Source organism: Bos taurus, chromosome 9 (assembly GCF_002263795.3).
Source record: "Bos taurus isolate L1 Dominette 01449 registration number 42190680 breed Hereford chromosome 9, ARS-UCD2.0, whole genome shotgun sequence".
In the NCBI taxonomy this organism is placed as follows: domain Eukaryota; kingdom Metazoa; phylum Chordata; class Mammalia; order Artiodactyla; family Bovidae; genus Bos; species Bos taurus.
Genome location: NC_037336.1, coordinates 23,439,473 through 23,464,414, shown reverse-complemented (window position 1 = coordinate 23,464,414; position 24,942 = coordinate 23,439,473). Strand labels below are relative to the sequence as shown.

At 41.1% G+C, this 24,942-nt stretch overlaps 1 protein-coding gene and 1 pseudogene across 4 annotated transcripts; one reads left to right on the top strand and one right to left on the bottom strand.

Annotated features, from left to right (window-relative positions):
* Positions 1–5,218: 5,218 nt before the first annotated feature.
* On the bottom strand, positions 5,219–24,396 carry PRSS35 (serine protease 35). Of its 4 annotated transcripts, none has more exons than XM_059889839.1 (4): positions 24,229–24,394; positions 16,177–16,210; positions 15,196–15,320; positions 5,219–8,197 (listed from the first exon to the last, which is right to left on the bottom strand). In XM_059889839.1, the coding sequence occupies exon 4, from the start codon at positions 8,176–8,178 to the stop codon at positions 6,940–6,942; it is 1,239 nt and encodes a 412-aa protein (XP_059745822.1). In that variant the 5' UTR covers positions 8,179–8,197; positions 15,196–15,320; positions 16,177–16,210; positions 24,229–24,394; the 3' UTR covers positions 5,219–6,939.
* LOC107132760 (tigger transposable element-derived protein 1-like) lies at positions 18,056–20,725 on the top strand (annotated as a pseudogene).
* Positions 24,397–24,942: the final 546 nt, after the last annotated feature.

The window sequence follows — 24,942 nt, the reverse complement described above, 5'->3', positions numbered from 1 at the left end:
ATAATACCTTTAGTATTTGGAGCCTTATCATATAGTACAGAGTAGGTGCCCTGAAAGAGTAAGCTTCAAGGTATACTGGCTGATATTTTTAAGCATATATTTAGCACATCCTCTGTGCCAGGTATAAACACTTGAGATAATGATCATGAAAGTGAGGAAAAGGGGGTTGGTTAGCCTGGGCTGCCATTCTACCCCATTGCCTAGTTCCTCTGTTGTTTGCTTTGTTTATGAGTTCCCTTGGCCTGATACAAGTTTCAACTTGTGGGTTTGGAATAGATACTTTTTATAGGCTGAATGTTTGTGTCTCCCCAAAATCCATAGGTTGAAGCCCTACCCGCAATACAATAGTATTTGGCAACGGGGCTTTGTTGTTGTTGTTCAGTCGCTCACTTGTGTCCGACCCTTTACGATCCCATGGACTGCAGCACCCCAGGCTTCCCATCTTCATCATCTCCCGGAGTTTGCTCAAATTCGTGTCCATTGAGTCGGTGATACCATCCAACCATCTCATTCTCTGTCGTCCCCTTCTCCTCCCGCCTTCAGTCTTTCCCAGCATCAGGGTCTTTTCCAGTGAGTCAGCTCTTTGCATCAGGTGGCCAAAGTATTGGAGCTTCAGCTCCAGCACCAGTCCTTCCAATGAATATTCAGGGTTGATTTCTTTTAGGATTGACTGGTTTGATCTTCTTCCTGTCTAAGGGACTCTCAAGAGTCTTCTCCAGCACCACAGTTAAAAGGCATCAATTCTTCAGCACTCAGCCTTTCTTATTGTCCAGCTCTCACATCCATTAGATGAGGTCGTGAAAGTTGGGCCCTCATGCTGGGAATAGTGCCCCTGTAAGAAGAGACACCAAAGAGTGTGTTCGCTTCCTCTCTCTGAGAATACACAAAGAAGAGGTCATGTAATCACAAGCCAAGTTAAGAGGCCTCAGAATGAAACCTACCTTGCCAGACTTCCCAACCTCCAGAACTGACAAATAATTTTTTTGTTGTTTTTGCCACCCAGTCTATGCTATTTTGTTATGGCAGCCCTAGTTGATGAAGACAATTAACCTTGCCTGTGGGTAAAGCAGACTAGCCCAAACTGGGATCACAAGTTACTTCGGCCATCCTGCTCTAGACAGGTTCACTAACTGGATCAAACTGCACTTCCTAGGTGGCACTAGTGGTAAAGAACCCACCTGCCAGTGCAGTTTAGACATGAGAGATGCAGCTTCCATCCCCAGGTTGGGAAGATTCCCTGGAGGAGGGCATGGCAACCCACTCCAGCGTTCTTGCCTGGAAAATCCCATGGACAGAGGAGCCTGGCAGGCTGCAGTCTATAGGGTCACACAGAGTTAGACACAAGTGAAGCAACTTAGCATTCACGCATGCCCTACTAGACTTTATTTAGAAAAGAAAACTATCAAAGTGTGATTTTCCCCCTTAGTTGAATGGCGAATCAGTAAAGAATTGTGCATCTGCCTATACACTGACTCCAAATGATGAGAACATGATTTCACCACCAATTAGACCAAATATCCTAAATATCTCTGAACTTTATGATTTGACCATTGAAGAAAGAAAAATCACTTTATTAAAAAGATTCTCCTGTTAATCAATTGGAGCTTCAAAAAACTGGACAAGTAACATCTCCAATGTTTATAAAACTCATTTTCAATAAAAATATTTTTAAGCCTTGACAGGTACTTTTAAAAATCAGTAACCAAAATAAACATTATAGGAAAACCACATTAGTGAATAATGAAGATATTTTCAGGCTGTTTATACCTATAGAGCCACTTCCTTATAATGCCCAGTGCTTGGTTCAGTTCAGTTCAGTCGCTCAGTTGTGTCCAGCTATTTGTGACCCCATGGACTGCAGCATACCAGGCTTCCCTGTGCATCACCTACTCCTGGAGCTTGTTCAGACTCATGTCCATCAAGTCGGTGAGACCATCCAACCATCTCATCCTCTGTCATCCCCTTCTTCAGTCTTTCCCAGCATCAGGGTTTTTTCCAGTGAGTCAGTTCTTTGCATCAGGTGGTCAAAGTATTGGAGTTTCAGCTTCAGCATCAGTCCTTCCAGTGATATTCTGGACTGATTTCTTTAGGATTGACTGGTTGGATCTCCTTGCAGTCCAAGAGACTCTCAAGAGTCTTCTCCAACACCACAGTTCAAAAGCATCAATTCTTCAGTGCTCAGCTTTCCTTATAGTCCAATTCTGATATCCATATGTGACTACTGGATAAAACCATAGCTTTGACTAGAAGGACCTTTGTTGGCAAAGTAATGTCTGCTTTTTAATATGCTGTCTAGGTTGGTCATAGCTTTTCCTCCAAGGAGCAGGCGTCTATGAAATTTCATAGCTGCAGTCACCATATACAGTGATTTTGGAGCCAAAAAAAGAAAATAGTCTCTCACTGTTTCCATTGTTTCCCCATCTACTTGCCATGAAGTGATAGGATCAGATGCCATGATCTTTGTTTTCTGAATGTTGAGTTTTAAGCCAACATTTTCATTCTCCTCTTTCACTTTCATCAAGAGGCTCTTTAGTTCTTCTTTGCTTTCTGCCATAAGGGTGGTGTCATTTGCATATTTGAGGTTATTGATATTTCTCCCGGCAATCTTGATTCCAACTTGTGCTTCATCCAGCCCAGCGTTCTGCAAGATGTACTCTGCATCTAAGTTAAATAAGCAGGGTGACAACAAACAGCCTTAACGTACTCCTTTCCCAATTTGGAAGCAGTTGTCCGGTTCTAACTGTTGCTTCTTGACTTGCATGTAGATTTCTCAGGAGGCAGATCAGTTGATCTGATATTCCCGTCTTTTGAAGAATTTCCCACAATTTGTTATGATCCACACAGTCAAAGGCTTTGGCGTAGTCAATTAAAGCAGTAGATGTTTTTCTGAACTCTCTTGATTTTTCTATGATCCAATGGATGTTGGCAATTTGATCTGTGGTTCCTCTGCCTTTTCTAAATCCAACTTGAATATCTGGAAGTACATGGTTCACATACTGTTGAAGCCTGGCTTGGAGAATTTTGACAATTACTTTGCTAGTGTGTGAGATGAGTACATTTGTGTGGTAGTTTTAACATTCTTTAGCATTGCCTTTCTTTGGGATTGGAATGAAAACTGACCTTTTCCAGTCCTGTGGCCACTGCTGAGTTTTCCCAATTTGCTGGCATATTGAGTGCAGCACTTTCACAGCATCATCTTTTAGGATTTGAAATAGCTCAACTGGAATTCCATCAACTCCATTAACTTTGTTCGTAACAATGTTTCCCAAGGCCCACTTGACTTCACATTTCCAGGATGTCTGACTCTAGATGAGTGATCATACTATTTTGGTTATCTGGGTCATGGAGATCTTTTTTTTAATAGTTCTTTTGTTTATTCTTGCCACCTCTTAGTATCTTCTGCTTCTGTTAGGTCCATACCATTTCTGTCCTTTATTGTGCCCATCTTTGCATGAAATGTTCCCTTGGTATCTAATTTTCTTGAAGAGATCTCTAGTCTTTCCCATTCTGTTATTTTCCTCTATTTCTTTGCATTGATTGCTGAGGAAGGCTTTCTAATCTCTCCTTGCTATTCTTTGGAACTCTGCATTCAAATGGTTATTCTTTTCTTTTCTCCTTTTCCTTTAGCTTTTCTTCTTTTCTCTGCTATTTGTGAGGCCTCCTCAGACAACCATTTTGCCTTTTTGCATTTCTTTTTCTTGGGGATGGTCTTGATCACCACCTCCTGTACAATGTCACGAATTCCATCCATAGTTCTTCAAGCACTCTGTCTATCAGATCTAATCCTTTGAATCTATTTGTCACTTCCACTGTGTAATCGTAAGGGATATGCTTTAGGTCATACCTGAAAGGTCTAGTGGTTTTCCCTACTTTCTTCATTTTAAGTGGATTTTCTATTGGTGGTACAGTGGTTCAATTGCATTAATCCAATATTCTTAGTTAATAATCACAGTTCATTTTTGGTGAGAGTAAATATTTGATTTACTAGTATAAGGCCAAAGAATTATGAGTAATTAAAATTGTCAAGATTGGGTAAAAATGCAAGATAAACACTGTACAATTTTTGCAATACATAGCAAAATGAACTAATGATTTAAAGCAATAAATTATATTCCTGAATTAGTTTTAATAACTAACAGTCTTTAAGTGGTGAAAGATTTTTCTTATTACTAGACAGACCCTTCAGTGGAATGCTATGGAGGGAAATTAAAATCTAAAATGTGGAATTAAAATAGATGATCTTTATGTTCTCTTCTAATCCTGGGATTCTAAGAAATAAGAATTTCAAAGAATTCTTTGACCTACAAATAAAAAGGGTAATGATTTGTCCAAAACTCTGATCTTGATTATACATATATTTAAATCTTATTCAAAATGAACATTTGGGATTTAACTAAGAAGCATTTCAAAAAAGGAAAAACTGTCAAGTCTCTTCTGCCCATACACTTATGAGCAAGAAAAAAACATAAATGAAATGAAATATTTATTTGAGTAAAGAAAAAACTCACAATTCTAAGTTTCAGTTGTTTTATAAATACTTACTTGAATTCACCCCTTGATAAGTCTCTCTAAGCAGTAAGTCAGTATCCTTGGCACACAGTAGACAGTGCCTGTGTATGTGGGTATGTGTGTTTGGCTAAGAGAATTCAAATTAATTTTCTATTTTAAATCTGATAAGTGTAACAGAAAAAGTATGTGAAGTTAAATTGAGTAATGTAAATAGTACATTTTAGTGGTCCCAGATGAATCATGTAAGATTCATGATTCTCTTGGGAAAGAGAAGAAAATGAGAGAATCAAATCTCTGCAAATAAACTGAGCTAAACTTTTATATTTTTGGAAAGTATATTGTACAGTGATTTTAAGGAAATCATGTACATTCAGAACTTAACCTTAAGACCCAAACTACTGATGCTGAGCATTCTAAATTCCTCCAAACTGACTCAAACCCAGGACTTATTTTCTAAGAATCTAAGATGAGGAATGTGTGTGTGTGTGTGTTTGCAAGTGTGCAAATATTTGAGTCACAGTGATCAAATAGATGTTTCCCCAGAAAGGATCTGATCAAAACTTTTGAGACAACAGCCCTATTCCACTACTACTGGTAGTTAAATACTTCCCAGCAAAAAGTGCTTAGAATTAAATAGAATTTTTTTTAATAAGCAGTTTAATTGAATACTTGCTAAAACCCTGTATACAAAACATATATACAAACATAGTAAGAGTTACAGTTGATTTATTGAATGATTTCTAACAGATTCATATTATAAAGGAATATAACTTGTATGAAATTTCAGCTATTTTCAACACCATTTACAAAATCACTTTTTATAATAATCTAGTCATGTATTCCCTTTGCATACTAGACAAGGGTATAACTTCTTACTATGGAAAATAATAACAAGTAAAATAACTTTGAACTCAGGCAGAATCAATGACTTGGGTTTATTCCAAAAGAAGAGTATGTATCCTTGAAACTGCCAGGAAGAACAGCCCAGAAATCAGGGCTAGCTACAGCTCCTAAGTTTTATAGTGCACTCACTTACAGATCACTAAAACCCTTTAAACACAGTGGCCTATACTAACGCACTTATGTGTCAGGAAGATCCCCTGGAGGAGGAAATAGCAACCCACTGCAGTATTCATGCTGGGAAAATTCCATGGATAGAAGAGCCTGGTGGGCTACAATCCATGGGGTTGCAAAGAGTCGGACATGACCAAGCAACTGAGCACACCACAACCTTCTTACAAGTCATTCAGCAAATATCTGTTCATTGAAGAAATAGTATTCAGTGTCTACTCTGAGTTTTGCCCCAGAGCGGTCACTGGACTCTTGTCTTCTGAGACTGCCCAAGTGAGGATAGAGCCTTGGTCCCTAGGAAAAACAATCAGAATTGTTTTTAAAAAGTTATATTCATAAATTATACTCATCTTGTTAAAAGGACATATATAAAAATCCCCTAATCAGAGAAATCACCAATAATATATCTATGACCCTATTAAGAAAATAACTTTGTCAAGGGGATGAAAGGGCTTTTCCTTGAAAAAGACATAGATTTCCTTGTCTAAAACTGTAACACTTCATTCATAGGAGATTGCGTGGCGTAAAATGATGCAGGCTTTCAATACCTGATGGTTTATAACGTTGCAACAGTCTTCCCTGTGCATACCTGAAAAGTCCATATTTTGAATATGAGTTAAAGACTTGAAATCGTAAAATGTTTCAACTTCCCTATTTTTAAACTAAATTTATTTCATAGAACAAAGTATTTCTCCCATAAATAAGAACACTGCAGTTGGTATTTTTCAGGCAGCAAAATAGTTAATTGTTTTATTTATAAAGTTTTCTGTTCCTTGTAATTCTTACAAATAAAACAAACCTAAAAGCTTCTTAGACCCAATGGAAAACACAATATTAACAAAGAGGGATAGCATAGGCTGAAGGGGTCTGTCTCAGAGCAGTACAGAGTGTGTTGTAAATTACTGCCTCAAATTTGATTGTAGCCATGGGACTGTCCACTTCTGGATATGCAGTTTCACATTTAATATGCAACCAACACCCTATAAGCCTCTTTTTAGAGTAGGACCCTGAGAGTTAGTCCATTGAGAAATCACATAGTATTTATGCTTGAAATTTTAAAGTGTCCAATCTTTAAAAAGGCAGAAAGAAGCAAAGCCTTTCCCACAAATGAAACTTATCACCATGTAAAGAAGAATATACACTTGGCATTAAAGTACCCATCTAGTTTCAAGATGTATACCTACACATTTTTTAAATGTATGAATAGCTCCTAATTTTTGAAAAAAGGAAACATTAAAAATGTTGAAATGCTACTGGTAGGGTTCAAGTCTGGGCAAAACCTATGAAGTGATCTTTGCTACAATAAATCAAAACTGCTTTTCATGTCCAGATCATCGACAGCCTCGTTTCAGGTATCTGTTAGCCTTGGGTACAATTGGCATCATCCCCATGCATCCAGAGGCAGATCTGGGCATACTTGAGGGGCGTGATGCGCACGGCCACATTGTAGTCCTTCTGAACACCGTGCACGTCCACCCACTGGTGGCCAGAATAGATGGCGATGATTTTGCGTTTCCACCTCTTTTTGTCTGGCTCTTTCAAACGCAGATAGACCCCGGAGCCAGTGGAGCCTGATTCGGCATCGCAATATTGATAGAGGAGGTCATTGGACTCATCAGACACACTGCAAAACCGGTAGACTAACTGATCTGCCCTGTCCTGATCGAAGCCTGAGAAGTGGATCATCCCACCAGGCAGCTTCTTGATGGTGGGGCTGACTCCCAGCTCCATGTATTTCTTCTTGTGAGGGCGCTTCAGCTCCAGAAGGGCGTAGTCATAGTCCAGGGCCGGGTCTCTGCTCTCTCCTCTAGCCCAGCCCTTGGGGATGTGGGTGTTCTTGACCCGGGTCCACTGGAAGGAGGGCCTCCCGTCAGCAGCTCTCTGACGCCGAGCAGATCCCTTTCTCCTCCTTCCAGCCTTGGCTGTCTCCTTCAGACTGTCTTGGCTCCCTTCTCTTCCAGCACCACTCACTTCCCTCCTGTTCCTCCTAGACCCCCGACGTCTCTTGCCACCACCTTTATTTCTCATCTTCAGCAAGCCTACTCTTAGCTTTTTGCTGCCTTTGATGTAGCCGTTTCCATCGTGGACACAGTGGGCAGCGGTTAGGACGTGGTTGGGAGAGATGAGAATGCCGCTGCAGCCTGTGGAGAGCTTCACCGCCGTATTGAAAGGGAAATTGGTCAAGAACTTCTTATCCAGGATGCTGAACCTGCTGTCGGTGCCGTACACCTGTCTCTTTCTCCTCACGGGTGCTCCTTGTGAGGTGAGGTTTTGAGTTGGCTCAGGGACCCAACCTTGAACTTTCACTCTGGTCAAGGTTCGGCTCCCATTCTCAAAGACAGTCTCGTAGGAGAGAGAGTCTTCCAGGTCAGAAAGGCTGGGGGCTGGGAGATCTTTCTGGCATTCAATGCCACACACTCGATTTAACACCATCTTAGCATCTGCCTCAAAGGCGGGGCTGGTGAGATGGAAGGTCCTTTCACTGACAAGTCGGGGTATTTTTCTCACGTGCCACATAAAATCCTGTTCACTTTCAGATCCATCGATGAGGGTCCACCCAAGGGTGAAAAGCATCAACCCGAAGAACATAGCTCCCATTTTGTTCTTCTATCTTGTCCTTTAAAACAGGAAAAAAAGAAGCTTTATGCTTTTGTCTTATTGGGGTATAGTTGCTTTACAATATTGTGTTAGTTTCTGCTGTACAACAAAGTGAATCAGCTATAGGTATACATGTATCTCCTCCCTCTTAGACCCTCACCCCCCAATCCCAGCCACCTAGGTCCCCCCAGAGCACTGAGCTGAGCTTGCTGTGCTGTACAGCAGGTTCCCACTAGCCATCTGTTTTACACCTGGCAGTGCATATACATTAGTCAGAAAGAAAAATAAGTACCATATATTAATGCATAGATGTGGAATCTAGAAAAATGGTACAGATGAACCTATACTGCTTTCTGTTTAAACGTTAATTACCATTCATTTAGATCTTGAGTCCTAAATGTAGCTTCACCACAAAGAGGAGTCCCTGTTTTCACTGTACTTAGATTTTACTGAGATTAGATAAATACCATACTAAGCAGGCTCCTACAGATATCCAAAATCAGTAAATTTGATTTCACTCAAACTTCCCTCCACCTGCACTAATCCCCACACATCCCACCCCCGCCTACCATCTTCCCCTCTTCCTCTCCAGACAGCCCAACGCATGGGAGAATAAGAAGAGGGGCAAGGGGGGTCCTCTGGTGCCTAAGCCACACCTTCCAAGGTCTCCTGCAACCTTATCTCCAGATGATTTAGAAATAAAGATAATGACAGATGTCTGACACTATCCCTGAACTTAGTGTCTTAATAAAGGCACGGACCATAAATTCCTCATCTCTATAATGTAAATGACTAGCACGGAGCTCAAAAAAAGCATTCACTGGAAAAAAATTTTTTTTAAAAAAGGCCTTCACTAGAATGCACTACTTCCCTGAATCACGGCTTGCAGACCAAGCTGATTGATGGTGCAATTAAAATCATTAAATAGGAGGGAGGAGGGTTCAGGATGGGGAACACATGTATACCTGTGGCAGATTCATTTTGATATATGGCAAAACCAATACAATATTGTAAAGTTAAAAAATAAAATTTAAAAATAAATAAAATAAAATCATTAAATAATAGACCCTTCCCTGGCCCAGTGGTTAAGACTTCACCACCACCCCACTCCCCGCCCCATCCCCAACCCCAGATGCAGGAGATTGGTCAGAGAGCTAAGATCCCACATGCCTCACAGACAAAAAAACAAAATGTAAAACAGAAATGAGCATGTCATACAGAGTGAAGTAAGTCAGAGATGAACTATCGTATATTAATGCATCTATATGGAATATAGAAAAAGGGTACTGATGAACCTATTTGCAGGACAGAAATAGAGATGCAGACATAGAGAACAGACTTTGGACACAGCGAGCAAACGAGAGGTGGGACGAATTACAAGTAACATTGAAACATACATTATCATATATAGCTCAGTTGGTATAGAATATGCCTGCAATGCAGGAGACCCCCGTTCACTTCCTGGGTCTGGAAGGGCTGCTGGAGAAGGGAAAGGCTACCCACTCCAGTGTTCTTGGGCTTCCCTTGTGGCTCAGCTGGTAAAGAATCTGCCTGCGATGCGGGAGACCTGGGTCGGGAAGATCCCCTGGAGAAGGGAAAGGCTACCCACTCCAGTGTTCTGGCCTAGAGAATTCCACGGACTGTATAGTCCATGAGGTGGCAAAGAGTCGGACACGACTGAGTGGAAAAAAAGAAAAAAATGGGAAGTTGCTGTATAACACAAGGAGCTCAACACAGTGCTCTAATAGCCTGGAAAAGTGGGATGGGGTTGGGAGGACGTTCAAGAGGGAGGGACATAATTATGGCTGATTCACGTTGTATGGAAGAAGCCAACACAATATTGTAAAACAATTATCCTCCAATTAAAAATAAAATTTTAAAAAGTTTAATATAACAAACATCATAAAAAAACTTCAAAAATGGTCTACATTAAAAAAATTTTTTAATCATCAGATAATATTCTAAAATATAATATTCAGTAGAAGTTTTAGAAATAAAGGAGCTCCTCTACTATTGACCTGCTTTGATTTTTTTAACAAGCAGAACCCCTTATCATAAAGAGTACACAGCACGGGCTGTTTTATTCAAAAATAAGAAAAATATACCCTGTTCTTTTTAAAAACGAAGTTGTGCTTGGAACTACCACCCAAGCAAAACAATATACAAAAATGTGTTATAGTGACATTTTACTGGATATTAAAATTGTAAGAATTTATGGAGCACAAGCAATTGTCGTGGATTTACCACTTGGGGGAGCACAATCGTGATTAAATCATAGGTTTAATGGGACCCTTTCATCATGGGTTTCATCACCTGAGAGCCATTGAAAGTTGCCAGTACTTGGTGAATTATATAATATCTCATCTATTATTTACATCTTCTTGCCTTCTTTTCCTGCTTCTCTAGGTTTGCTGGTATGTAAATCTCTTCCTAGAACTGCTGTTTGTCAGTTATTGCTTTGTGAGAGTAAGGAGGAGTGTAACATTCTTTGGAGCAGCAATTTGGAAATTTGTGAGCTATGTTCCAAGTTGTTTTTAACTAATAGTTAACATATCCAGGCTTACCAAATGCTTTGCACTTTGTATAAAGCAGAGTCAGTTCAAGGTTAGTTTATGCCTATAATACCTTCACTCTCACGGCTTTCTGATAAGCCTTTGCATGGAAAAGAAAGTTAATACAGGATGTCAGGAATGGCCCACAAACCAGGGTACACCCCTAAGATCCTAAGCACTGGCAGGAAAAGCAAAAGTTGCCTCTGATGCAGAGCCAAACATGGGCATCTCGTGACACAACAGAGTTCATCTTGCCATATCCAAGTATGGAACTTTATTAACAAACTAATAACATTCTTCTGATAAAACAAATCATATACTATATTAATCTCTTTGTTGTTTAAACATGATCTGTTCATTAAAATATAATTATTTTGAATCATTGTATATTAAAACATGTTAAGAAAGTTTAGAATAATCTTTACTTCTACTTTAGAATAATCTTTACCATTTTTTTCTATTTGCTCACACTTGAATGCTAAGTAATGGTGATTTTGGTGAATATTAAACTGTATTGTTTGCCTAATAGCTTGTACTTTATTTTGGAGACAGGCCATTCTTCTGTAGACTGATGGATATTGTCCCCTAAATCATTAAATACATTTCAGGAAAAATCCACACTCATGTACAATATTTTCTAATCATTACCATGGCAAATTTGATTTTACACAAAACAGTAATTATATTGGTAATGATTTTGTTGAACCACTTAGTATTTTGTACCTTCTATGCAGTTTTCTGGAGATGGCAATGGCACCCCACTCAAGTACTCTTGCCTGGAAAATCCCGTGGATGCAGGAGCCTGGTAGGCTGCAGTCCATGGGGTCGCTAAGAGTCGGACACGACTGAGTGACTTCACTTTCACTTTCCACTTTCATGCATTGGAGAAGGAAATGGCAACCCATTCCAGTGTTCTTGCCTTGAGAATCCCAGGGACGGGGGAGCCTGGTGAGCTGCTGTCTATGGGGTCGCACAGAGTTGGACATGACTGAAGCAACTTAGCAGCAGCAGCATGCAGTTTTCATAATGAGTATTTCATCCATTTTATTTAATTGGATTGGAATGAATAAGGCTAACTGCTCAGTAACTACTGAGATCTTGAAATTATATGTTTTATTGAGTATTTCCCAAGATGAAAAGTTGTCTTTCCCTTAAAACAAAATGCTAAAATCAGTTATTTGCTGCCTCTTAGTTTATCAACGGGAGAAGGCAATGGCACCCCACTCCAGTACTCTTGCCTGGAAAATCCCATGGATGCAGGAGCCTGGTAGGCTGCAGTCCATGGGGTCGCTAAGAGTCAGACACGACTGAGTGACTTCACTTTCACTTTCCACTTTCATGCATTGGAGAAGGAAATGGCAACCCACTCCAGTGTTCTTGCCTGGAGAATCCCAGGGACGGGGGAGCCTGGTGAGCTGCTGTCTATGGGGTCGCACAGAGTCGGACATGACTGAAGTGACTTAGCAGCAGCACATGCAGTTTCATAATGAGTATTTCATCCATTTATTAATTGGATTGAAGAATAAGGGTAACTGCTCAGTAACTACTGAGATCTTGAAATTATATGTTTTATGAGTATTCCCAAGATGAAAAGTTGTCTTTCCCTTAAAACAAAATGCTAAAATCAGTTATTTGCTGCCTCTTAGTTTATCAACGGGAGAAGGCAATGGCACCCCACTCCAGTACTCTTGCCTGGAAAATCCCATGGATGCAGGAGCCTGGTAGGCTGCAGTCCATGGGGTCGCACAGAGTCGGACATGACTGAAGCGACTTAGCAGCAGCAGCAGCAGTTTATCAACAGACCAAAGTAGATGATTTTTTAAAGATACATATTTTTTTTTATCTATTTGATCCTTAGAAAAATGTCAATCAAACAAATTTTTTGGTATAGGAAATATTTTTTTAATTATTTTAAGTTAGCCCTACATGCATGATAACAGCCATTCATTATATACTTAATATATGAGTACATTAAAGACTGAGTCAGACAATTATCTTCATTAAAAACTACAGAGAATCACATTGTACATTTTAACATTTTATAATAGTGATCTGTGAAGTAATAAATGTGTCAAAGGCATTCCCAAGCAAAAGAAAGAGCATCTAAATCTAGGTACTGTGGTATTGCTCACACGTTTCTGTTTTTGTTTTCAGTACTCTGTCATTTAGCCTTGCAAGTTTTCAGCTACTTAGGGCTTGGATACTGCTACTGCTGCTACTGCTAAGTCACTTCAGTCGTGTCTGACTCTGTGCGACCCCATAGACGGCAGCCCAGCAGGCTCCCCCATCCCTGGGATTCTCCAGGCAAGAACACTGGAGTGGGTTGCCATTTCCTTCTCCAATGCATGGAAGTGAAAAGTTAAAGTGAAGTCACTCAGTCATGTCCGACTTTTAGAGACCCCATGGACTGCAGCCCACAAGGCTCCTCCGTCCATGGGATTTTCCAGGCAAGAGTACTGGAGTGGGGTGCCATCTCCTTCTCTGAGGGCTTGGATAGGCATAATGCAAATACTGAATTATAATTGACAAGATGGTTTTTTTTACTGTGCAAATCACTGAACTGGAATATGAATCAAGTTTCCCTGTTCTTTACCAAATAAAACATGTGCCCTGTGCATTAATTCTGTAGGCAGACTTTTAAGAGCCACACGTAATGGTTAATTTTATGTGCCAACTTGACTGGGCCAGAAGGTGCCCAGATGTTTTGTCTAATATTATCCTGGGTATGTTTGAGAGGGTGTCTCTGGATAAAATTAACATTTGAATCAGTAGACTAAGGTGAGCAGATTGCCCTCCCTAATGTGGGTGGGCCTCATCCAATCAGTTGAAGGCCTAAATAGAACAAAAAGGCAGAACCCTCCTGTGAATAATTGGGAACTCCTCCTTCCTGACTGCTCTGAGCAGGGACATTGTTTTTTGTTTTTTTCCCCTGCCTTTGGCTTCAAAATGAAACACCACTCAAAAGAATATTTTTAGTTTGTTAGTAGGATTCTATACTTGCATGTTGCAGAATAAACTGTCACATCAAGGAATTCCCAGGTTGTAGTCCTCAAACAAGCAGTGTCAGCATCCCCTAGGAACCTGTTAAAAATACTCATTCTCAGGACCCAACCCAGACCTACTGTTCAAAATTCTCCAGGAGGGATGTGGGTTCCCAGCTGTGTATGTTTTAACCAGCCCTCCAGGCAACTCTGATACTCAGTACGGTTTCAGAACCACAGCAGCCAAAGCCCTGGTGCAGCAGCTTGAGACCCTCCTCAGAAGGTTTTTCCAGGGATGACTGCTTAACCAGGTTTCACATGACCCCTGCTTCCTCTTTGTGTACAAAGTAAATTTATTCTGAACTTCATGCTTTTCCTGTGTTAGCAACAGCTATTACAGAAAGATCCCGTGGAGTAGGAAATGGCATCCCACTCCATTATTCTTGTCAGGGAAATTCCACGGTCAGAGGAGCCTGGCAGGCTACAGTCCATGGGGTCTCAGAGTTGGACATGACTTAGCAACTAAACAACAACAATAATATTGGAAGACTCAGCCTTTGATAGAAAAAAAACATACTTTCATATAAGTGATTTAACAGTACATCTGAAAAGATTCAAATACAGTAGGCTTGTCTGTGATGCCTCCAGCATCCAATACTACAGATGATGCAAGAGCACCAGTTGGCCAGCCCTGGCCAGGGCCTTTTGAGGGACTCAGCTGAAGTGTAGCACAGGAATAAAAGCCATGCCCACATCTATCCTTGGGCATGGGAAGGGCAGAACCTTGTCATATGACCTCAGAATCACAGTAATAAAGGACATGGGTTTAGTCTAATTTGGCCTGTAATTTCAAATTGGACAAATGTCTTGGGACACTTTCTTTTGGAAAATCTAAGTTTGTCTCGTGGTAAAATGTCAGTGTAGTGTAAATGATAGCTCTTACTGATAGAGCAAGCCACGGTTCAGTGGATACATGTACAGACGCCTGTCATCCCAAAAGCACTAACTAAAGAGACATGGCCCCGGCTGTGGAGTAGCTATAGTATTTTGAAAGCTTTAATGTCTCTTGTTTTCCCTCAACCTCCTCCTTTTTCCTGTCTTCCATTGTAATTGTGACCTTCCCTGTCACTTTCCAGATGGCTTGGATTTGGGGCTTCAAAGTCCAGTTTGGTTAATGAAAGTGAGGTTGCAGTTATGGTTCTCACCATGAGTCAGTGTACACATAGTTGATTATGGGTTGGACCATGGAGATGGATGGAGCAGAAGGGAGTTAGAGAGGAAGCAAGGAATACCAGCATTTGTAGACAAACTCTTACTGATGGAGCAGATAGTATTCCACATTTGTACCTGGTCCATACTATTAACAGAAATAACCACCTGTAACTACAAGGGATTACTTGCTCTTGCTTTTGTTTGTTTGCTTGCTTATGCTTTCTTAGAAATGTGAATGCTGACAAGTATTTAGAATATTTGGATTTCTCTACCAGCATGGTAGTTATCAGGGCAGACCAAGGAGTAAGAAGACCTGGGCTAAGTCTCATCTTCACCACTTATTAGGCATCTGAATTTGGGCAGTTCATTCACATCAATGAAGTTTCTGTTTCCTCATCTGCAAAGTGAAGATAATAGTAATTTCAACTTCATAATTCTGAGAATTAAATACATTGATATATGCAAAGAATTACCATTGAGCCCAGAGCATGGACACATTCAATTATAAGTTCTTTTATATTGGGTTGGCCTAAAAGTTCTTTCAGGTATTTCCATACACGGTTATGGAGAAAGCAAACAAACTTTTTGGCCAACCTGATAGTTATTATTCTACCTTAGTAGGTAAATTCGGAGAAGCAATGGCACCCCACTCCAGTACGATTGGCTGGAAAATCCCATGGACAGAGGAGCCTGGTAGGCTGCAGTCCATGGGGTCGCTAAGAGTCGGACATGACTGAACGACTTCACTTTCACTTTTTCACTTTCATGCATTGGGGAAGGAAATGGCAACCCACTCCAGTATTCTTGCCTGGAGAATCCCAGGGATGGGGGAGCCTGGTGGGCTGCCGTCTATGGGGTTGCACAGAGTCGGACACGACTGAAGCGACTTAGCAGCAGCAGCAGCAGCAGCAGTAGGTAAATTAATATCACTTTAAAACAGTTAATTATATAAGGCAAAGTTATAGCACTTTTAGTTTTCTAAACAGTCAATTTTATACTCAAATATTTTTATTTCAGGGTAGTTTCTGACACACTCTGAAAACTCCCTTTTTCTTTGTTTTGGTTTTTGTTCAAGGACAGCTTCATTTTAGAGACGTCCCAAATGAATGCTTTCCTAACTACTCATTTCTATGAAGATCTGTGGGTTTGTAATATATTTTTCTCATTGCTATTAAATAAGTGTAATTAAACATTACCCAGCCACAGAACATTTGAATTGCATTTCCAATGTATTATTTTAAGCCTGGACCTACCCTAAGAATTCTGGAACTGCAACAGGTCTTCAACCTAAAAAGAAACAGTCAATGTCAAAATAATTACTCTTAGGGAGCAATTTACAATGAGAAAAAAAAAACAACTTTTTAAGTGAATCTATTCTAAAGTATATAGCATAGCATGACATAATAATATTCTCAGGCTCAGTTTCTCTTTTATTTTTTGGTTTGTTACCCTTTAAAGTTTACATTTTAACTTAAGTAAGGCAGGCAGATGAAGGAAAGATTAGATGCTTGCTCACCATATTAAATATTTTGAATGAGTTTTTTTTCCTGTATACGAACAAGAGCTGATTTACCATCAAAGATCTGTACCAGGTCATAGAGTCACTAACTTGGTCCTTTCTTTTCACCTGGTCCCTTGTAACAGACAGAGAGGTAGTTGTCCAAGTTCATGTGTATAGTTTGCTGCCATGGGACATAATTTTGCATTAATGTGTCAAACACTTTGTGGGGGCTCAGTCAGATCAATGGCCTTGTAGGACCAACATCAGCTTTTACCTTCATGCATATTTGGACATAGCAATCACTGCATAACCACTTTTGCCAACTTCCCTGTCTTTTATCTGGCCATTCGTGATCCAAGCCACCTGCCCCTCCCAGCATCACTACCTACACTCACACACATGCATAAGTGTGAAAACACACTCCAGCCATCTCTCCTCCTCCACTTTCATTCTCCCCCTGTTCAGTCAACACTGACACACGAGGGATAGACATCATGGTCTGGATCTGCAGACAGAACTGCTGGCTTAGGCAAAAGGCCGGGGCAGGAGAGGAGGGGCTTTACTAGTGATAGCAGACAGCTGGAGAGTGAGCATTAACTGTGTTAGGTTTTGGAGAATACTTGTAAAACTTTCATAAGTCACTTTTGCGTATGAACAGGAGACTAGGTATTTTATAAAGTTCAATTCCCGGTGCAGTGAAGCCCCCAGAGAAGGGGGGGCTTCTAACTAGACACTAACTAGAGCACTGAAATGGATGAAACGTTTAAGCTAAAAAGTGTGCGATCAGGATGACCAGAAAAGGAATAGTGCTCTATGTGTGACCAAGAGGACAGGAGGAACTAGGGTGTTTCCAGGGTGGTGGAGGCAGTGGGTTTTGAAGTCAAACCAATTTAAGTCCACTTGTGACTTCTTAGCACTATGATTTGTGAAGATCACTTAATTTCCCCAAACCTTATTTTCTACATTTGTTCAACAGGGAATAATACTTTGGAGTATTTTTGTGAGACACAAATATCATTAAGTTGGTGCAAAAGTAATTGCGGTTTTGCATCATTGAACTTACCCATTGATATTGGAATGCATTCTTAAATAAATGTGGTTATGTTATGTATCTTTTTAATGTGCATTTCTTGCTTTGTTTTTTTTTTTTTTGCTAGTGACATTACTTTCTGTTTATATTTATTTTAGACTATAGAGATGATGTCTAAAATGTCATGTCTGCCATATTCACTTGACCTCTCACCAACCAACTACCACTTTTTCAAGCATCTCAACAACTTTTTGCAGGGAAAACATTTCCACAACCAGGGGGAGGCAGAAAATACTTTCTAGGAGTTTATCAAAACCCAAAGCACAGATTTTTATGCTACAGGGATTAGCAAACTTACTTCTTGTTGGCAAAAATGTGTCGATTGTAATGGTTCCTATTGTGATTAATAAAGATGCATTTGAGCCTAGCTATAATGATTTAAAATTCACGGTCTGAAACTGCAAGTACTTTTGTACCAACCTGTACATAAACACGATGCCCAGAGAACAGTAAGCCCTCAGCAAATGGCAGCAATTATTATTATTAGGATCAAACACTAAGAGTCAAAACACTGGTAAATATTTATAAAGGATTTCATGCATCTCTGACTGCTGTGGACCTCACCGCAGTACGCCAAGTACAAGCCGACCTTGTTTCATTGTCCTTCACTGCAATTCACAGATGCTATGATTTTTTACAAATTGCCACATGGCAACTCCACATTGACCAACTCTCTAGGAGCCATTTTTCCAATAGCATTTGCTCACTCTGTGTCATGTTTCGATAATCTTTTGTCTTTATTATTTGTTATGGTGATCTGTGATTGGTGATCTTTTGAGGTTGTTATTGTCATTGTGTTGGGGGCACCACAGACCACATCCACATAAGACGGTGAACTTAGCAAGTCCTGCGTGTGTTCCGACTGCTCCACTTACTGCCCTCTCCCCCAGCTCTCTCCCTCTCCTCAGGCCTTCCTGTTCCCTGAGACACAATTTTAAATTAGGCCAATTCATAACCCTACCATGGCCTCGAAGCGTTCAAGTGAAGAAAGAAGAGTTGCATGTTGCACTTTAAATCAAAAGCTAGAAATAATTAAGCTTCATGAGCAAGGCATGTGGAGAGCTGATATCATCGGCTGAAAGCCAGGCTTCTGGGCCAGTTAGCCAAGTGGGGAACGCAAGGGAAAAGTTCTTGAAGGAAATTAAAAGAACTACTCCAGTGCACACACGAATGATAAGAAAGCAAAACAGCCTTGCTACTGATAGGAAGAAAGTTTTAATGGTCTGGCTAGAAGAGCAGGCCAGCTACCACATACTTTTAGGCCAAAACCTAAATCAGGAGCAGGGTACTAACTCTCTTCAATTCTGTGAAGGTTGAGAGAAGTGAAGAGGATGCAGAAAAAACTCTGAAGCTAGCACAGGCTGTTTCACGAGGTTTAAAGAAAGAGGCCATCTCTACAGCCTAAAAGTGCAAACTTACACAGCAAATACCGATGCAGGAGCTGCAGCAAGTTATACAGAAGATCTAGCTAAGATAATTCATGAAGGCAGCTACCCTGAGAGACAGATATTCAATGCAGCAATCAATGCTTGGCTTCAAAACTTCGAAGGACAAGCTGACCCTCTTGTTAGGTGCTAATCCAGCTGGTGACTTTCAGCTGAAGCCAATGCTCATTTACCACCCTGAAAATCTTACAGCCCTTAAAAATTAGGCTAAATTTACTCTGCCTGGGCTCTATCAGTGGAACAGCAAAACCTGGATGATGGTTCATTTCTCTACGACACGGTTTGCTGAGTATTTTAAGCCCACTGTTGAGACATACTCTCAGAAAAAAGATTCCTTTCAAAATATTACTGCTCATTGATTTTGAATTTTGAGAACCGTAAGTTATGTTTTCCTTGATAACTCACAAATCTTTATAGGAGATGAACTGATTCTAAGTAACTGAATCTAATTAAAATGGAATCTTAACCCAGAAAAAAAAAATTACTGCTCATTGATGTACCTGATCACCCAAGAGCTCTGAGAGAGATGAACATAAAATGCATATTGTTTTCATGCCTGCTAACACAACATCCATTTTGCAGCCCAAAGATCAAGGAGTCATTGTGACTTTCAAGTCTTATTATTTAAGAAATATATTTCATAAAGCTACAGCTGCCACAGATAGTAATTCCTCTGATGAATATGGGCAAAGTCAGTTGAACACTTCTGGAAAGGAGACACTATTGTGGGTACCATTAAGAACATTCATGATTCATGGAAAGAAGTCAACATACTAACAACACAGTTTGAAAGAGACTGGTTCTCATAGCCAAATTTGAGGGGTTCAGGTCTTCAGTAGAGGAAGCGGTGGCGGGTGTGCTGGAAACAGCACAGAAGGAGAGGTGGAGCCTGAAAATGTGACTGAATTACTGCGATCTCGTGAACAACTTTAATAGATGGAAGAGTTGCTTCTTGTGGCTGAGCAAAGAACGTAGTTTCTTGAGATGGTGAAGATGCTCTGAAGACTGTTGAAATGACAATAATGGATTTAGAATATTACAGGAACTTAGTTGATAAAGCAGCAGCAGCCTTTGAGAGGACTGACTCCAGTTTTGAAAGTTCTCTAGGTGGGTAAATGGAGAAGGCAATGGCATCCCACTCCAGTACTCTTGCCTGGAAAATCCCATGGACGGAGGAGCCTGGAAGGCTGCAGTCCATGGGGTCCCTGAGGGTCGGACACAACTGAGCGACTTCACTTTCACTTTTCACTTTCATGCATTGGAGAAGGAAATGGCAACCCACTCCAGTGTTCTTGCCTGGAGAATCCCAGGGACGGGGGAGCCTGCTGGGCTGCCGTCTATGGGGTTGCACAGAGTTGGACACGACTGAAGTGACGTAGTGGTAGTAGTAGTACGTAGGTAAAATGCTATCAAACAGCATTGCATACTGCAGAGAAATTGTTCCCAAAGGAAGAGTCAATCAATGCAGCAAACTTCATTGTTGTCTTATTTTAAGAAACTGCTACAGCTGCCCCAGCCTTCAGCAACCACCACCCTGCTCAGTCAGCAGCCATCAGCATCAAGGCAGGAGCCTCCACCCTCAAAAAGATGGACTTGCTTAAGCTCAGATGATGGTTAGCATTTTTAGCAATAAAGTATTCTTCAACTGTAACATGCACTGTTTTTTAGACATAATGCTACCACACAGTAGACTACAGTAACTTACATGTTCTGGGACACCTTGCTTTATTGCAAAATCTGCTTCTTTGCGGTGATCTAGAACTAAAGCCACAGTATCTCCAAGTTGTGCCTGTCACAGCTCCCAAGGAGAGCCACATCTTAATCCCCAGGACCTGTGCCTATGTTCTTAATTGGTAAAGGAGACTCTGCAGATGTGATTTAGTTAAGGATTGTGTGATGAGATTAGCTTGGGTTACCCAGGTGAGCACAATGTAATCACAGGGCTCCTTTTATAAGAAGCGGGCAGGAGGGTCACGAACCTGAAGGAGCTGTGAAGTTGGAGGCAGAGGTCAGGGTGAGGCTGAATCATAAGCTACAAAACACGGGTGGCGGCTAGATCTTACAAACGGTAAGGAGACATTCTCTCCTGGAACTTCCAGGGAAAAACTGCAACCATGCTGACCCTCTCTGGACTTCTGGCCTCCAGAACTATAAGATAAGGTGTTGTTTTATGTCACTGAATTTGTAGTATTTTGTTACAGCAGCAGTAGGAAATGAATACACTCAGGTAAAAAAATGTTTGGATTGCCTGCCTCGGAGGTTTAGAAAGGAAGAAATAGTAGGGGGGAACACTGTCTGGGTCAGAGACCTAAACATAAATGAAAATTTTCATTTTTAGAAAAATTATACAACACGCAATTTTAGAACTAAACCTTGAATATTATGATAAAACACTATAGTGATGTGGAGTAGTATTTCTAGGCTGACTGGAGAGCTGGAACTGGGTGGATAAATTTGTTTTTCAACAAAAGCATACAGTGTTTACAATCCTATGCATCGTTTCAAAGCCTCTTTCCTTGCTTAAGAATCTCTGCGATAAATCCTCTTTAGTCTTTAAGTTGAACTAAAAACCTTCTAAGATATCTTTCAACATTAAAGTTCTAGCTTAAATCACAAAGGAAAACATACGAGTCACTTACTCATCAGTGAGCCTCAAGCAGTTTAAATTCCTCGACTCCTTAGGGTAGGAACTTGACTGCTATCCCTATTGCTACCACTAGGAGGCGAAGCTAGCCTGCTGTCTAAGTAGATCTCACATTTAAAAGGTTTACATTCATTAAGCTACAAAATCAAATTTAGTTTAAAAAAAACATGTAGGATTCATGGGATGGGGAGAAGTCTAACTGGTTAATAATATACTAATAATATACAATGTGGAATAATAATATTCCACATTGTTGTCACATGTGGAATTGATCACATTTAGAAAACCCACCTCTAGGCCACAGAGCCCATCCTGACGAGCTGTGGGCTGATGATGTTGTCCACAGCCAGACAACCTTCTGGCAGGTGGTTTTCCAGAACCTCTGTGGTGCCAGCACATTTCCAGTATGATCTCCAGGGCCGCTAAACAATCCCCCAAAGGTGCGGCAGTTCACTACAGCATGAAAAATCTTCAGCCTGCCAAATATTTCACATGTCTACCAAAGACTTCATAAGCCATTTCTAAAGGGTAAGCTTGCCACTGATTCTATGCTAAAAATAAATGGCAAGGAAGTTCACTGACAATGTGCCAGTTTCTATTCAAAATATGATAGCACTATCGTCAAGTTTAGTTTCAGGAATGAGACAGAATAATTAATGTCTGCTTAAAATGTTTGGCAGTAGTGGAGGGAAAGGAAGATGGTAAAGTTACACAGTTGATTATTTTACAGTTACTCACAACTTCTGTTTCTCATCACAATAAAAAAAAAGAAAAACCTCTTTGTTTTTTAAGTTATTTTTCCAGGACCTGTACACTTCAATTTGTGCAAAGGATACGCTATGTGTAAATTGAATTTGGGGTGAAAGGCACTTAGGAAGCCCCAAAGGGAACCCTCTGCTGACTCTCTCACCCACTGACATAGGAAACGCACAGCATATGGCTCCTGACTTGTTTTCTATCTTGCAAGTTGGCCTTTGAAAGCAAAGCCTATCTGTGACTGCATTAGGTTTGCTACTCCTCAGGCTTTAAAGCATCTTATGATCACTGTATTTTTAGCTAAGCAAACATCTGTTAAAGTTTCTAAAGCTTTTGAAAATATTCTAGTTAAGCAAAGTCATAAAATAATAACTTTCATACTTTGCTATTTCCAACCTCTCATCTCAGATTTCTCATGTGCAAAGTTAACCCAGTGAGGTAGCTTCAGTTTCCGAAATTCTGAATCTCATCCCACTGTTAAAATGCAATATGCTTGCCGTGGACAGTTGAGCATTGGGCAAAGATAAATAATTAACTCACATTAGCAATTGATTGGAGAAGGAAATGGCAACCCACTCCAGTGTTCTTGCCTGGAGAATCCCAGGGACGGGGGAGCCTGGTGGGCTGCCGTCTATGGGGTTGCACAGAGTCGGACACAACGGAAGCTACTTAGCAGCAGCAATTGATTATTTTAACACGATGAGCACATTCTATGTGCCAAGCACTAGATTAAACAATCTCACATTTGAAAATACAGAGAAGATTCTTAAAAGCACAACAGTTTCTGAGCTGTCTGGAGAAAAAATAAGAAAGAGTATCCATGACCAACTTCTTCTCACATTAAACGAGCTCTTCTAGTATTTCCTAATAAAAATAAAATTCCATATGATGCTCGGGCACTACTTTCAGGCTGAGATGTCTTATTTGGCTGGAATCTTAACCTTCTCTCTTCTAAATTATAAACCAGATTCTAAGCATAGTTCTCCAGGCAACAGCACATGACTTTTATAATTCTCTGTGGGGACAGACGCACTTGGGATAGAATGAGAACTAATTTCAGAAGTGAGAAAGGTTAATAGGGGAGAAAAACCACCTCGCCAGGATATGCAGCTTCTTTCAAATCAATGATAGTGTGAAAAGGTCAGAGGAATCAGGCAGGAAGTGTTTCTACAACTTTTCAAAAAAAAAAAAAAAAATTATGGTAGAAAATATCAAAAGTAGAGGGAAAACTATGAAATAGAATGAAACATAAAATTATAACCCCTACGTGCCCATCACCCTGAGGCAACAACTACCAATATTTTGCCAATCTTGTTCCAGTGGTCTCCCCTGCCCCCCCCCCCTTTTTTTTTTTGCTAGTTTTTTAGAGCAAATCCAGGACTTTTCAATTTCATTTCATCTTCTCACTTTAAAATGTTTTTCACTGCTCCTTTCGCTGACCTGTGCAGCCAAGTTGATGAGAAAGCAAGAGATTCCTAGCTTTCATAGTAATCCTGCCAAAGAGGCTTTCAACCAGAGTAGACCTTCCAGGAATGCATTTTACACCTTTTTCGATGGCATCTGTTAATAATCATAAAAATAAAGAGGGTCCCCTCTGGTAGTGCTTAAGTAAAAAGAATTCCATTTATATTCCAATGCAAACACTTTTACTGTTAAATATTAACGGTGCAGAGGCCAGCACAAAGAATTGCTTACTTGCAAGAGCCGTTTCTTTGATGGCTTAAAAGTGCTAAGTTTGATCTCTACCTTTAGCGCACTTCAAAGGAGCTCTCCCTGGGGTGGGTCCTGCGTTTCTCAGGAACACTTCTAGGTTCTGGGGTCTTGCCCTTTCCTGGGGGGAAAAAGGGTTGGGGGTGTCTCCATCCTTACCTGCGAAGCTTCCTCAGTCCTCAGGGGCGCTGCTCAGCTCGAGTCAAAGTATTCCTAAGGCGGTCACCACCGCTGGCGAGGCAGGAGAGAGGGGTGGGGCTCCGGGACAGCGCGAGCCGGAGCCGGGGCTCCAGGCCACCGTCCGCCAGCACCGCCTGGAGACTGTGGGGAGGTGGGCGGCGAGCTGAGCGCCACGGCCGCGAGATGGGAGGGGAAAGGGGGCGTGGATGCGGGCGGACGCTGGGAGAGGTGAGGGGAGAGGAGGCGGCGGGAGGGCTAGGAAGCAGGAGAGACGCAGGCCTGGGGAGGGTTTACTAAGAGTTGGGCCTCTCACTCCAGAATCTCTGCCCCCCAACATTAGGAAAAATTCACGACTGAGTTCACAAGGACTGTCTGTCGCTCTGATCGTCTTCCTCCCTTAAATAGTGTCCAGAAGATACTCCCGAGTGTGTGCTTGGAGGAACTGGGTGTGATCAGGACTGTGTCTTTGTGTCCTAGTCCCCCAGCTCGAGTTTAGACGCCAGCTGTCTAGAAGAACCAGGGCCATTTCCCCAACCCCATCCTAAGCCCGTCTCCATCTGGGACCTCGCCACCCGGGACAGGCTCTCCACCAGCCAAATCCTGAGTCTCAGGCTCCTGCAGGCATCCACAGGCGACCTGAGAACACGCGACCCTCGTGGGCTGCGACGTGGGTCACCTTGCAAGCATCCCTTG

Excerpts from the sequence above, each read along its gene's own strand:
- PRSS35 (XM_059889839.1), bottom strand. The coding sequence starts at position 8,178 with ATGGGAGCTATGTTCTTCGGGTTGATGCTTTTCACCCTTGGGTGGACC.